Raw genomic sequence first — 15647 nt, forward strand, 5'->3', positions numbered from 1 at the left:
TTATGTATATGTCTTTTTGATCGCGTGTTATTCCACTTTTTGTTCGGCGGTATGATAATAAAGCGTTGTTTTTTGCCTCGTTTTTTTTTTCTTACGGTGTTTACTGAAGTGGTTAACTAGTGGGCCAGTTTTATAGGTCGGGCCGTTACGGACGCGGCAATACTAAATATGTGTACTTTTATTGTTTTTTTTTATTTAAATAAAGAAATGTATTTATGGGAATAATATTTTTTTTTTTTTCATTATTTAGGTTTTTTTTTTTTACTATTTTCCTTTGTCCCGGGGGGAAGGGACACATCACAGATCGTTGATCTGACAGTTTGCACAGCACTCTGTCAGATCAGCGATCTGTCTCAGAGCACTGCAGCCTTACCAAGCGCCTGCTCTGAGCAGGCACTTGGTAAGACACCTCCCTCCCTGCAGGACCCGGATGCCACGGCCATCTTGGATCCAGGCCTGCTACAGGGAGGGAGGTAAGAGACCCTCGCAGCAATGCGATCACGTCGCGTTGCTGCAGGGGGCTCAGGGAAGCCCGCAGGGAGCCCCCTCCCTGCGCGATGCTTCTCTATACTGCCGGCACATCGCGATCATGTTTGATCGCGGTGTGCCGGGGTTAATGTGCCGGGAGCGGTCCGTGACGGCTCCTGGCACATAGTGCCGGATGTCAGCTGCGATAGGCAGCTGACACCCGGCCGCGCTCCCCCCGTGAGCGCGGCCGATCGCGTATGACGTACTATCCCGTCGGTGGTCATACGGGCCCACCCCACCTCGACGGGATAGTACGTCTGTCAGAAAGGGGTTAAAAACAAGTTATTCAAATTTGTGACAATTGGCTGTTTGTCCACTTTGATGCCAATTCTGATGCCCAGAACCCATTTGGTCCAGGTTGTAAGGACCCAAGTTTGATGTGGGGGATCAGTATCTGTGTATTTTTAGAGTGAGATCGGTGGCCCAAAGTAATTTAACCCCTTAAAAACATGTTACTTATTCAAATCTGTGAATGTGGGCTGTTTGCCCACTTTGATGCCAATTCTGATTCCCAGAACCCATTTGGGCCAGGCTGGAGAGACCTGGATTTGATGCGGGGCACCACTAGCTGTGAATTCTTAGTGTGAGATCAGTGGCCCAAAGTCATTTAATCCCTTAATAACATCACTTATTCAAATCTGTGAAAATTGGCTGTTTGCCCACTTTGATGCCAATTCCGATGCCCAGAACCCATTTGGGCCAGGCTGGAGAGACCTGAATTTGATGTGGGGCTCCCTGTTCTCTATATCTGCAGTGTGATATCACTTGCCCAAAGTCATTTAACCCTTTCATTAAAACCCGTCGGTTTGATGCCCAATTTTGTGCCAGTTTTATAATTTTTGTAGCTGTTTTTATGTGTATTCCCATCAGGGCACCTCGCTGCATTGCATGTTATTATTGTGATGCTTATTTTTTGTTGTTAAACCTATAAAAAAAACAGAAAATTGCTGAATAAGAAACTGACGAATAAGAAACCAACTTCAGCATCATGATAACAACCGTATGGGAAAAAATTGAGTCCAAATGAGCACTTTCATTAAATTTAACTAGAAGTCTTGACCATACAATCGCTCTGATAATACATTCCAGTACTTCTATATTGTAAAGCCTCAGGCTGCATTAAAAACTTATCAGCACGCCTGTGATGGGGGTAATGGATCACAGAGGTAATAACACAACTTTTCTATCAAACATGAAGATACCCAATTTCTGATTTTACCTAGAATAATGCAGCATGTTACTGTCCTAAGTAAATGAGATTTCTAAGCTCTCATGCACACACTGCCTATTTTTTCTGACAGATTTTGAGCAGTTTCAAATCTTCAGGATGTTAATTCTTTCAGCATTTTCACCCATTCTAACAAATAGCAATATTTCTGGAATTCAGTTTCCTGGAATAATTTACTCTTCATTAGTGGTTTTAGTAGTTCCACATTTCTCTTTCTCTACATTTATTAAGTTGTCTTCCTTTTAAGTCACATTTTCTGCTTCTTCTCACTTCAGTCCCTCCTGTAGCGAGGTTTCTGGTAGACTTTTTATTTTGGAGATCAGTCTTACAAAGTGATAGCTTAAGGGATTATGGATCTTTCTGAGCTTACAGTGATTAAAAACATAAATAGCTTATTATAGCTCACATTTTTTCATCTGTTAAATTCAACCACGTGCCCCATTTTTTTTGTATTTGACGCCAAAAAAAATAGTAATTGAATGCCACAAAATAAAAAATGGCATCTTTAAAAAAAAAAAAAGCACATCATGCTGCCTGTTCTGTCAGCTGCTGCAGCACCACACAGGTACAATGGCCGGCGCTTTATATTACTGACGTGGCCACAGCCGCCTCATCCTGAGCACATTGTGTGGTGCACAGCACGGAATTACTGATTCTTTGCTGCTGAAATTGGAAGTTGCCGCTAATCCGGGCAATACACATAACATGGCGCTTATAGCTGAGGTGAAAGTGTGCGGGTCACTGCTGCCATAACAGAACGTCCTTTCCAGCACATAACCCCCGCTGTGAACTAAACACTATGCACAGACACGGTGCCGCCGGTCTGAAGCGGAGAACGAGACGAAAAGATAAACGTTCCCTAGCCCTACGAGAGCAGAGCGAGCACTGAGTATCTGACGGGAGAACAGTCACCACAGGCGCAGTGCGCGCTCACAGCACAGACACCGCGTGACCAAGCGGGGTCACATGACTCTTCCCGCCAGAAGCAAGGCGGAAACTAGCAGCGCTGGTCACGTGTGCGAGGTAAGGGGCTGCAGCACGTACTGTCCAAGGGACACCGCTGAGGAAGGGGGCGTGGCCATACGGACGTAAGGCGAAGTGTCGTGTAAGTACCCCATACATAGTCTCTGAACAACCATAAACATTGTCAGAACTTTCTTCAGCTATTTGGGGCGGGGCTTTTATCTGTTTATTTGCATATTTGTGTGTTTACCAGGTGCCATTTGACAGTAATTATTTGAGGGAGGGGGTGTCTGATACTGTATACAGGGAAATGCAGGCTGAGCAGTTTATGGGGCACTAAGGTGCTGCTGAGTAGTTTTTGGGGCACCTTACTGCTTGTCAGTACTTCCAGTTACGCTCGCTGACACTATGAAAAGGGCTTCTGAATGTCCCCCCCATCCCCGCTGTGGGGTACACTCCCACGTTCATTAATTGTTGCTGGCTTGACGCTGCGTATTTATGCAGCGTCAAACCCACAGCGGCCAGATATTACAATATATTGCACCCAATTGGGATTCGTGTGCCACTTACTGAATTACAGAAAAAAAAAACAAGATTCTACATCGATGAAAAATGAGGTATGTATAAAATGTCACATTTATTTACAAAATTCAAAATCCGGCATTTTCAACAAACCACAGATAATCCAATAAACCAACACGTTTCGCCTTAATCATGGCATGTTCTAAAAGAATAAAGCAGTCTTAAATATCTAATAATACAAATCATATGTGCAACTATTGAGCAATCACAATATATCTCTGAGTGCCATGCACCTGTTGCTGCAAAACATAAACTCAATTAAACACAAGAAACATGCAGTGTAAATTGTAGAATAAGATCTTGTATGACATTAGTTCCTGTAAGGATTCTACACCTGCTGCCGCTAATAACAGCGAGAGCAGGTAGCGACTCGGAGAAGTATTCATCAGCCGGCGCCTGCGCTCTAAATTAATACCGTATATACTCGAGTATAAGCCGACCCCCCACTAATTTTGCCACAAAAAAATGGGAAAACTTAATGACTCGAGTATAAGCCTAGGGTGGGAAATGCAGCAGCTACCGGTAAATTTCAAAAGTAAAAATAGATACCAATAAAAGTAAAATTAATTGAGACATCAGTGGGTTAAGTGTTTTTGAATATCCATATTGAATCAGGAGCCCCATATAATGCTCCATAAAGTTTGATGGGCCCCATTAGATGCTCCATATTAAAATATGCCCCATATAATCCTGCATAAAAGGTAATAAGGGCCCCATAAGTTGCTCCATACAGCCACTTGACCCATATAGTGCTGCACAAGTGTTATGGCCCCATAAGATGCTCCGTACAGTCACTTGCCCCATATAGTGCTGCACAAGTGTTATGGCCCCATAAGATGCTCCGTACAGCCACTTGCCCCATATAGTGCTGCACAAGTGTTATGGCCCCATATAGTGCTCCGTACAGCCACTTGCCCCATAAGATGCTCCGTACAGTCACTTGCCCCATATAGTGCTGCACAAATGTTATGGCCCCATAAGATGCTCCGTACAGTCACTTGCCCCATATAGTGCTGCACAAGCGTTATGGCCCCATAAGATGCTCCGTACAGACACTGCCCATTATAGTGCTGCACAAGCGTTATGGCCCCATAAGATGCTCCGTACAGCCACTTGCCCCTTATAGTGCTGTGCAGCGCCCCAGAGACCTGGTCGTTGCATTAGTGTCGCTCTGCCACTAAGGGGAGTGATGGTACGTCTGATGGCACTAAAGGAGTTCACCTGACCAGGTATCACAAGCACACATTATACTTCACACTCCGGCCACTAGGGGGAGCAAAAGGTTTTATTTATTAGGTGACTCCTCACACTGGTAAAACTTTGTCCAGGCAACATCCCGTGGCAGGGGGTGTTGCGGGGAAGATTCAGAGGGGTCCCTGTCAGGCGTGGGAACCTGGCAGTGACTTAGCGACAAGGACAGATCGTTACAGAGCCGCGCCTGCACTACCTTGCGGCGGCATCTAAAGAAAGTACGCGAAGCGAAGGATATTGTGGACAGTGAAAAACGAGATCAAGCACAAAGAAGAGCCAGTAGGAGTCGTGCCCCGAGAACGGCAACATCCTACTGAGGCACGTAGCCGGTGACCGGAACACCGAGGAAGTAACTGACTTTATGCCTTACTTCAAATACCGCAGGGCAGTTAATTATAGGTTGGCTGTCTACCTTACATCACCTAAGCAGACATAGGGGGCAAGCGTGGAGAGGGGCGTCTCTAGGGTCCCAGAATAGTTCCGAGCCTTCCCGTCAAAACGGGTGCATCCTAGCCATAACAAACTTGGGGGACGGAGAATAGAAAGAATGAGAAAGAACGAGAACAGAAGTTGTGAGGACTATCCCGAATGCTCAGCAGGGAAGCACTACAACACACAGGCGCTAGTGGTAGGCAACGATTTCCACCTGCAAAGGGAACTCTGGATGTGCCTTTGGACCGGCCGGTCTCAGACAGCCCTGTTGACAGTGCTCTGGATTGAGGATCCTGGAGTCACCAGTAAAGAGACTGCAAACCTGTGTCCTCGTTATTGACTGCACCTCACACCATCGCCGCCTACACCACTGGGAAGCCCTGGGGACTCACTTCACCTGTGGGAAGGAATACCATCTAGCTGCCATCACATCACCCCAGTGGACCACGAGCAGCGTCGGTCGACCTGACCGAATACCACAGGTGGCGTCACGAAACCTTAGCCGACTTTCATCACCCCTTTTATTGAACGCCCTTTAGCAGGGTCACGGACCGGGTCCAGCCACTGTGACGACCCCAGAACTGAGACAGAGAGGACCGGTACCGAGTAACCCGCGGCCCTGCGTCTGGGGGTGCTCCAGCTGCACAAGCGTTATGGCCCCATAAGATGCTCCATACAGTCACTTGCCCCTTATAGTGCTGCACAAGTGTTATGGCCCCATAAGATGCTCCATACAGTCACTTGCCCCTTATAGTGCTGCACAAGTGTTATGGCCCCATAAAATGCTCCGTACAGTCACTTGCCCCATATAGTGCTGCACAAGCGTTATGGCCCCATAAGATGCTCCGTACAGCCACTTGCCCCATATGCTTTTGCTGTGATAAAAAAAAAAAAAAATCACATACTCGCCTCTCTTCGCTCGGGACCCCCGGCACTGGCAATATTTACCTGCTCCTCGTGCGGCTCTGTCTTCGGCACTGATGTTCAGCAGAGGGCGCGCACTGACAACGTCACCGCGCCCTCTGACCTGAGCGTCACAGCCAGAGGACGCTGAAGACTGAGCCGCACTGGAACGAGGAGAGGTAAATATCGCGCAGCGCTGCGCTCCCCCTCCCCGTATACTCGCCTACTGCTGGCGCTGCGTCCGTGCTTCTTCCACCGCTGCATCTTCTTCCTGTATTAAGCAGTCACAGTTACCGCACATTACAGTAATGAATATGCGGCTCCACCTCTATGGGAGGTGGAGCCGCATATTCATTACTGTAATGAGCGGTACCATGTGACCGCACAGTACAGGAAGAATCTGCAGCGCTGGAAGAAGCAGGGACCGCACCAGCAGTAGGTGAGTAAAATTAGCCCCCGCTCCCCCTCCCCTGCCGACCCCTGGGTATGACTCGAGTATAAGCCGAGAGGGGGACATTCAGCCCAAAAAATGGGCTGAAAATCTCGGCTTATACTTGAGTATATACGGTAATAAAAAAAAAAAACACTGTGGGTGTCTCTGTACTTTTGATAACCAGCCAGTCAAAACTGACATATGCTGGCTGCAACCCTCAACAGTCAGTATTAGCAAAACTGGTTATTAAGAATAGAGGGGTCCTACGCAGTTTTTTTTTCAATTATTTAAATAATTAAAACTGGCATAGGGTCCCCCCATTTTTGACAACCAAGCTAAAGCAGACAGCTGGGGGCTGGTATTCTCAGGCTGGTAAGGAGCCATGGATATTGCCTCCCCCCAGTCTGAAAATGGCAACCTGGACTAGCCCAGAAAAGGTCGCATCTATTTGCCAGACTCTTTCCACTTGCCCTGTGTCGGTGGCAAGTAAGGTTCATATTTGTGATGTTGATGTCACCTTTGTATTGTCCGGTGACCTTAAACCCACAGCTTAGTAATTGAGAAGCGCCTATAAGATACTCATCCATTACTAATTCTATAGTTATACTGTAACTAAACACACAGTATAAAGTCCTTTATTTGAAATAAAAAAAGTCACTTTTATTTTTTATTTAAAAATAATAAACAATTATACTCGCCTTACGCCCAATTCCACTGAAGCCTTGGTCTCCTGTAAAAAACAAAAATAAAAAACAACCACATCCCACACCTGTCCGTCATTCTGTCCCACGCCGTAATCCACGTCTGGGGATCAAACAGTTTTCAACCTGAATGATACCAAGATGCGACCGTCCAATCTGAGAACCACTGAGGAATGAGCTGCTGCAAGCATAGCGTCAGTGACTTGCGGTGACATCATCGAGGTTACCGCAGGCCACTGAAGCTGCATTCCCTGCTAGGCCCCTGAACTTCGTTGATCTCAGTGAGACCCCACTAGCACAGAAAGAAAAGGTCTCACGGTGCGGCGGTGAGTTCCCCCTGTGAAAACGTTCCACCGTGAGACGTTTTCTCAATGTGCTAGCAGGAATTTCACTGAGTTCACCATAGTTCAGGAGCCCGTCTGTGAACACAGCCTCAGTAACCTGGATATCACCACTAGTTACTGAGGTTGCAGCTCATTCTTCAATGGTGTTCAGTTTGGACGGTTGCATCTTGCTACCGCCAAGGTTGAAAACTGTTTTATCTCCAGACATGGATGCCGGCTTGGGACAGAACGACGGACAGGTGAAGGGATATGGTTGTTTTTTATTTTGTTTTGTTTTTTTTACAGGAGATCATGGCCTCAATGGAATGTCATTAGGCAACTATAAGGGTAAGTTCACACTGGACGTTTTTGCTGCGTATTTTTACTTCATCTTTTATGTTAATTTTCAGCTGCTTTTTACAGTACCAGCAAAGCCTATGAGATTTCAGAAATCTCATGCACACACATTGGTTTTTTATTTGATCAGTATTTTGTGCTTTGCTGCGTTTTTTTGACATAGGGCATGTCACTTCTTTCAGCGTTTTTGCTGCATTTTTTCACCCATTGACTTGAGTGGGTGTTGAAAAAAACGCAGCAAAAATGCAGGTATCATTATTTGCTGCATTTTTGCTGCTGAAAATCCAAGGACATTAGCCTGGACAAAGAGGAGAAAAAAAAACGCACCTAAACCTGCGTTTTTGACGCAGCTTCTTTCCTGCCAAGATGATCGGCAGGAAAGTTGTATTTACAATACAACTATAGGATTAGTAATGGAGAGGCGTCTTATAGACTTGGCTCTCTGACCGGTGGTATTAATCTTACTGTCGATCAGAGAAACACCTGGTGCTGAACCCAAACAGTAAGGCCGGGGACACTCACAACGTATAAAAAAACGGTCCGTATATTACGGCCGTAATACGCTGAAAAGTCCCGAAAATAGTGGTCCGTAGCTCCTCCGTAGGCAGGGTGTGTCACCGTTTTTTGCGCATGGCATCCTCCGTATGGCATCCGTACTGCGTGTTTTTATCGCAGGCTTGCAAAACCGACATACGGCTGGCTATACAAGGGATCCATGTTTTAAAAAAAAAAAAAAACATATATACTGTCTCTCTCTATCTCTCTCTCTCTCTCTCTCTCTATATATATATATATGTCAGTAGACACATATATGTATATATATTAATATTTCATCCAGCGCGATATAGCAGAAAGCCAGTAATTCAATTACCGGCTTTTGCTTTCTCCTTCCTAAAACCCGACATGATATGAGACATGGTTTACATACAGTAAACCATCTCATATCACCATTTTTTTTTTGCATATTCCATACTACTAATGTTAGTAGTGTGTCTATGCAAAATTTGGGCATTCTAGCTATTAAATTAAGGGGTTAAATGGCGGAAAAAATTGGCGTGGGCTCCCGCACAATTTTCTCCGCCAGAGTAGTAAAGCCAGTGACTGAGGGCAGATATTAATAGCCTGGAGAGGGTCCATGGTTATTGGCCCCTCCCTGGCTAAAAATATCTGCCCCTAGCCACCCCAGAAAAGGCACATCTGGAAGATGCGTCTATTCTGGCACTTGGCCACTCTCTTCCCATTCCCGTGTAGCGGTGGGATATGGGGTAATGAAGGGTTATTGCCACCTTGCTATTGTAAGGTGACATTAAGCCTAATTAATAATGGAGAGGCGTCAATTATGACACCTATCCATTATTAATCCAATACTAGTAAAGGGTTAAAAAAATACACAAACACATTATTAAAAATTATTTTAATGAAAGAAAAACAAAGGTTGTTGTAATATTTTATTTAACGCCCAATCCAATCCCTGAAGACCCTCGTTCTGTAACCAAAAAAACATAATAAACCAACAATATCCTTACCTTCCGCAGATCTGTAAAGTCCAACAATGTAAATCCTTCTGAAGGGGTTAAAATATTTTGCAGACACGAGCTTTCCTAATGCAACGTTGCTCATGGCTGCAAAACCCCGGCGAATGAAGGTAAATATAGGTCAATGACCTATATTTACCTGCATTTGCGGTGAGGCGCCCTCTGCTGGCTGTTCCTAGATCGTGGGAACTTTCCTAGAAAGCTCCATGGCTCGAGTTCATATGAGGACAACCAGCAGAGGGCGCCCTCTTATGATCTCGAGCCAGGGAGCTTTCTAGGAAAGTTCCCACGATCTAGGAACAGCCAGCAGAGGGCGCCTCACCGCAAATGCAGGTAAATATAGGTTATTGACCTATATTTACCTTCATTCGCCGGGGTTTTGCAGCCATGAGCAACGTTGCATTAGCAAAGCTCGTGTCTGCAAAATATTTTAACCCCTTCAGAAGGATTTATATCGTTGGACTTTACAGATCTGCGGAAGGTAAGGATATTGTTGGTTTATTATGTTTTTTTGGTTACAGAACGAGGGTCTTCAGTGATTGGATTGGGTGTTAAATAAAATATTACAACAACCTTTGTTTTTCTTTCATTAAAATAATTTTTAATAATGTGTTTGTGTATTTTTTTAACCCTTTACTAGTATTGGATTAATAATGGATAGGTGTCATAATTGACGCCTCTCCATTATTAATCTGGCTTAATGTCACCTTACAATAGCAAGGTGGCATTAACCCTTCATTACCCCATATCCCACCGCTACACGGGAATGGGAAGAGAGTGGCCAAGTGCCAGAATAGGCGCATCTTCCAGATGTGCCTTTTCTGGGGTGGCTGGGGGCAGGTGTTTTTAGCCGGGGGGGGAGGGGGGCAATAACCATGGACCCTCTCCAGGCTATTAATATCTGCCCTCAGTCACTGGCTTTACTACTCTGGCGGAGAAAATTGTGCGGGAGCCCACACTAATTTTTTCCGCCATTTAACCCCTTAATTTACTAGCTAGAATGCCCAAATTTTGCATATACACACTACTAACATTAGTAGTGTGGAATATGCAAAAAAAATGGGGATATGAGTTGGTTTACTGTATGTAAACCAGGTCTCATATCATGTCGGGTTTAGGAAGGAGAAAGCAAAAGCCGGTAATTGAATTACCGCCTTTAAAGCTGTCTAGCGCTGGAAGAAATATTAATAAATAAATATATATATATATATATATATATATATATATATATATATATATATATATATATATATATATATATGTGTCTCACTGACATATATATATATATATATATATATACAGTGGGGCAAAAAAGTATTTAGTCAGTCAGCAATAGTGCAAGTTCCACCACTTAAAAAGATGAGAGGCGTCTGTAATTTACATCATAGGTAGACCTCAACTATGGGAGACAAACTGAGAAAAAAAAATCCAGAAAATCACATTGTCTGTTTTTTTATCATTTTATTTGCATATTATGGTGGAAAATAAGTATTTGGTCAGAAACAAACAATCAAGATTTCTGGCTCTCACAGACCTGTAACTTCTTCTTTAAGAGTCTCCTCTTTCCTCCACTCATTACCTGTAGTAATGGCACCGGTTTAAACTTGTTATCAGTATAAAAAGACACCTGTGCACACCCTCAAACAGTCTGACTCCAAACTCAACTATGGTGAAGACCAAAGAGCTGTCAAAGGACACCAGAAACAAAATTGTAGCCCTGCACCAGGTTGGGAAGACTGAATCTGCAATAGCCAACCAGCTTAGAGTGAAGAAATCAACAGTGGGAGCAATAATTAGAAAATGGAAGACATACAAGACCACTGATAATCTCCCTCGATCTGGGGCTCCAAGAAAAATCCCACCCCGTGGGGTCAGAATGATCACAAGAACGGTGAGCAAAAATAACAGAACCACGCGGGGGGACCTAGTGAATGAACTGCAGAGAGCTGGGACCAATGTAACAAGGCCTACCATAAGTAACATACTACGCCACCATGGACTCAGATCCTGCAGTGCCAGACGTGTCCCACTGCTTAAGCCAGTACATGTCCGGGCCCGTCTGAAGTTTGCTAGAGAGCATTTGGATGATCCAGAGGAGTTTTGGGAGAATGTCCTATGGTCTGATGAAACCAAACTGGAACTGTTTGGTAGAAACACAACTTGTCGTGTTTGGAGGAAAAAGAATACTGAGTTGCATCCATCAAACACCATACCTACTGTAAAGCATGGTGGTGGAAACATCATGCTTTGGGGCTGTTTCTCTGCAAAGGGGCCAGGACGACTGATCCGGGTACATGAAAGAATGAATGGGGCCATGTATCGTGAGCTTTTGAGTGCAAACCTCCTTCCATCAGCAAGGGCATTGAAGATGAAACGTGGCTGGGTCTTTCAACATGACAATGATCCAAAGCACACCGCCAGGGCAACGAAGGAGTGGCTTCGTAAGAAGCATTTCAAGGTCCTGGAGTGGCCTAGCCAGTCTCCAGATCTCAACCCTATAGAAAACCTTTGGAGGGAGATGAAAGTCCGTGTTGCCAAGCGAAAAGCCAAAAACATCACTGCTCTAGAGGAGATCTGCATGGAGGAATGGGCCAACATACCAACAACAGTGTGTGGCAACCTTGTGAAGACTTACAGATAACGTTTGACCTCTGTCATTGCCAACAAAGGATATATTACAAAGTATTGAGATGAAATTTTGTTTCTGACCAAATACTTATTTTCCACCATAATATGCAAATAAAATGTTAAAAAAACAGACAATGTGATTTTCTGGATTTTTTTTTCTCAGTTTGTCTCCCATAGTTGAGGTCTACCTATGATGTAAATTACAGACGCCTCTCATCTTTTTAAGTGGTGGAACTTGTACTATTGCTGACTGACTAAATACTTTTTTGCCCCACTGTATATATATATATCTATTCTATGTGTACACATTTATTCTACCTATTCTACTGGAAGCTGTCAGTGTGATTTTACTGTACACCGCACTGAATTGCCGGCTTTTCTGTCTAACAGCGCTGCGTATTTCTCGCAAGTCACACTGCTGGTCCGTGTGCTGTGCTATTTTTTCTCACCCCCATAGACTTTCATTGGCGATTCTCGGCCGAGAAACGCTGACAATCGCAGCATGCTGTGATTTCACTCGGATCCTGAATACGGCCGAGAAAATATCGGATGATGGGAGCTGCCCCATAGATTAACATTGGGACGAGTGCTATGCGATTTTTTAGCGCATTGCACTCGTCCGTATTACGGTCTAGTGTGACCCCGGCCTAACACAGATTTCCTGGTGAAGTCCGTGTTCAGGGTCCGTACCCGAAAAGTAGGTGTTCAGTACGGACCCCAAACTTTATTGTTCGGGTTCACCCATCTCTAGTCACGGTTTCTCATGTGGCCCCTTGGGAAAATTAATTGCCCACCCCTGGTCTAACAAGCTTGTGTGTCAGTGCAGAACTGACAGTTATAAAGAATTGCAATGCTCGTTCATTGCAATACTTCATAACACCTGTGGTAGATCGACAACCTCGGCTTGACATGGAGGTAGACACATGTCCACTGTCTCTTTAAATCTTCTGTTGGTTTATTATGCATGTAGAATAAGCCAACACAAAGTGAAAATAAACACTGCCCTTTGGGTCATTTCCACATCAATCCCTAATAGGTTGGCTCCATGCGATGTTTCCTGTTTCAAACCAGGTGCAACCAGATCTGGTGAACTGACTCTCCTGTTTACTGACTGAAGTAGGTGCTTCTTACAAGCGCCATGCGCCACCACTAGGGCTGTGGCTCCAGCTAGGATCTGGCACACAGTTTTAGCCTAATTAGTTCATTTTATGGTGTTAATTATAATAAACTTGTCAGAGGTGCTTGGTCACATCACAGCTTTTCCCACTTTACAAAATGTTCCCAGCATTGTCAAGGACTGGAGAGAAAATGACAAAATTCACAATTTTGAGTTGTCCAAAAATGTCACATTTCAAGTAGTTCTACGAACTATGACTGGAGATTTTGGGCCTATATGTGGAATCCATGAAGGACCCTGCCCCCGTTTTTAGGTTGAACAAGTAACATGTTTTCGAACAAACCCTTTTTATGTAACACCTTAGACAAGTTGATTATTGTTGAATTTATTATTATTTACATGTACAGAAAATCGATTGGGTTGAGAAAAATGTTCATGATAGAAGCCTTTAATCAAGTATCCCACAAAGTGATTTCCGTGTATATTCCAGGTAACCCAATTGACAGAAAGATGGCCCCGAAACGAGAAAGGACTGTGAAGTTGAGCAGTGATACACGAGTAAGCCTTTCTCTGTTACTTTGGAAGCAGTGCTAACATGTTGTACATAAAGGTCTGCAATGAGTTCAGTGTGAGATATCTGGGCTCAGAAATGCCCCTCTAAATTTAACATTCAGGCAGGACTGTGAAAGATTGTGACAAATGATGTGTGCAGTGTAATGTAAATTCTGCTTAGGTGCCCAAATAAAAGCGGCTTTAGTAAATTATTGTTCTTTTGCTGATACAACTGTCATTTTTCACACTAAACTACAAGTTATAAGGTATGCTTTCCTGGTGATATGGCTTATAACTAGGCAACCTTAGAGAGGGACCTCTGGGACACTTTAAAGGGGTTGTCTCAAGTTCATAAATGGGTAAAATTGCAAACTGCTTGTGAAAACAAGCAATTAACCCCTTATTAAAAATCGTTTCTGTTCCCAAAAATAAAGCAATTTTAATGTACATGAATCTCATTGCCTAAGTTACTGTCTATCATCCAGTGCCAGTGTGGCTGGTTACCTAATCAAGGAGCGCATTGCACAAGCAGGCTCTATGCTTTACAGCAATGAAGCTGTGCAGATTGTTAGATCTGTTCTGCTTCAACCGTCCTGTACTTTACCCAAAGACAAAATTTACAGAGCAAAGAGCACAGTTTGAACCACCGGCGCAACCATTCAACTGGTCTAAACTGTGATTCTTCAGGAGAATACAAACCTGGGAGCGGTGTGCTGCTGAAGATTTATCTTGGCAGTCTTCCTAAGCTGTCTGTATGGGTATGCAGGCCATAGGAAGCTGAATACAGTGATACCTTGATATCTGTAATCCGATGTCTTATTTCAGAGAAACTTATTTATTCCGGTGCCAGTAGTGGGGCCCATCGTGCCAGTAGTGGGCCCCCAGCTCGTCATCACAGGTTCAACTGTCGGCTAGATGTCGATACAGCTGACCGCATTGATGAGAAAAGGAGCATTACTCTCCTCCTATCATCCCTCTCTCAGCGTCTGACGACACTGACAGGGGTCGCAATGACGTAGCTGTGGGGGATTGCATTATACAATATAGAGTCTGCTTATGGGGAATGCAGAATACTTTAGAGTCTATCTATGGGGGTGCATTATACCCTATAGAGTCTGCTTATAGGGAGTGCATTATACCAAATAGAGTATGCCCATGGGGAATGCATTATGCTATAGAGGCCTATGGGGAGTACATTATACTATATGGAGGCCTATAGGGAGTACATTATGCTATATGGAGACCTATGAGGAGTGTATTGTACTATATTGAGAACTATCTGGTGCATTATAGTATATGGAGGCTATCTACGGGGTCATCATACAGTGTGGAGATTACAATTAGGGAGCCATCATAGTGTTGCAGCCATTAAACAGTTTGGTGGCTATTAAGGGGTTAATATACTGTGTGGGTGGTACTATACAGCAAAGGGTCATTATACTGTGTATGGGGAGCTAACTATATGGCAGGAACAGTATCAGTGTTGGCTTTTGTATAAAGATTATTTTCAGCAACATCTGCTGTCATCTGCTGAGGTTCTCCTAGGAGACCCTCGGAGCAACGCGATCACATCGCATTGCTCCGAGGGTCTCAGGGAAACACACAGGGAGCCCCCTCCCTGCGCAATGCATCCCTGTGCTGCCAGAACGCTGCGATCATGTTTGATCGCAGTGTTTCAGGAGTTAATGTGCCAGGAGCGGTCCGTGACCGCTCCTGGCACATAGTACCAGATGTCAGCTGTGTTAATCAGCTGACACCTGGCGGAGATCAGCCGCGCTCCCCCCGTGAGTGCGGCTGATAGCATATGACGTACTATCTCGTCGAGGTCAGATAGGCCCAGGTCACCTCAACGGGTCTAAGGTCAGAGAGGGGTTAACCTGCATACCAAAGAGTGCCAAGTCTTTCACCAGAGGCATAGCTAGGGTTTTGGTTCGGTGTGACGCACCCTAATAGAGGATGTAGGAAAACCTTTTTTTGTGAGGTAATAGTTTTTACTTTGGCCAAAATACGCAAGCTCGTAACCCGCGTCAAGGGTCCCCACGCTTGCAAGTCCTAATTCTAGATAGCAAGAGCACAAGAAGAGGATTCGGAGATCTAATAGAAGGGTGTCACTA

The 15647-nt window shown here is 44.5% G+C and overlaps 1 protein-coding gene across 3 annotated transcripts in view; it reads left to right on the top strand.

Moving 5' to 3' along the window:
* The window catches only part of LOC138665321 (centromere protein Q-like), a 149046-nt gene that overhangs the window by 63795 nt on the left and 69604 nt on the right, over positions 1 to 15647 (top strand). For 2 of the 3 annotated variants that reach the window (XM_069752689.1, XM_069752690.1), the window contains one exon: positions 13472 to 13539. In XM_069752689.1, the coding sequence (XP_069608790.1) occupies positions 13472 to 13539 (68 nt within the window). Of the gene's footprint in view, positions 1 to 2728; positions 2862 to 13471; positions 13540 to 15647 lie in introns of those variants that run through there. The other variant, XM_069752692.1, reaches the window with a different exon arrangement.

This window comes from Ranitomeya imitator, chromosome 2 (genome assembly GCF_032444005.1).
Source record: "Ranitomeya imitator isolate aRanImi1 chromosome 2, aRanImi1.pri, whole genome shotgun sequence".
NCBI lineage: Eukaryota > Metazoa > Chordata > Amphibia > Anura > Dendrobatidae > Ranitomeya > Ranitomeya imitator.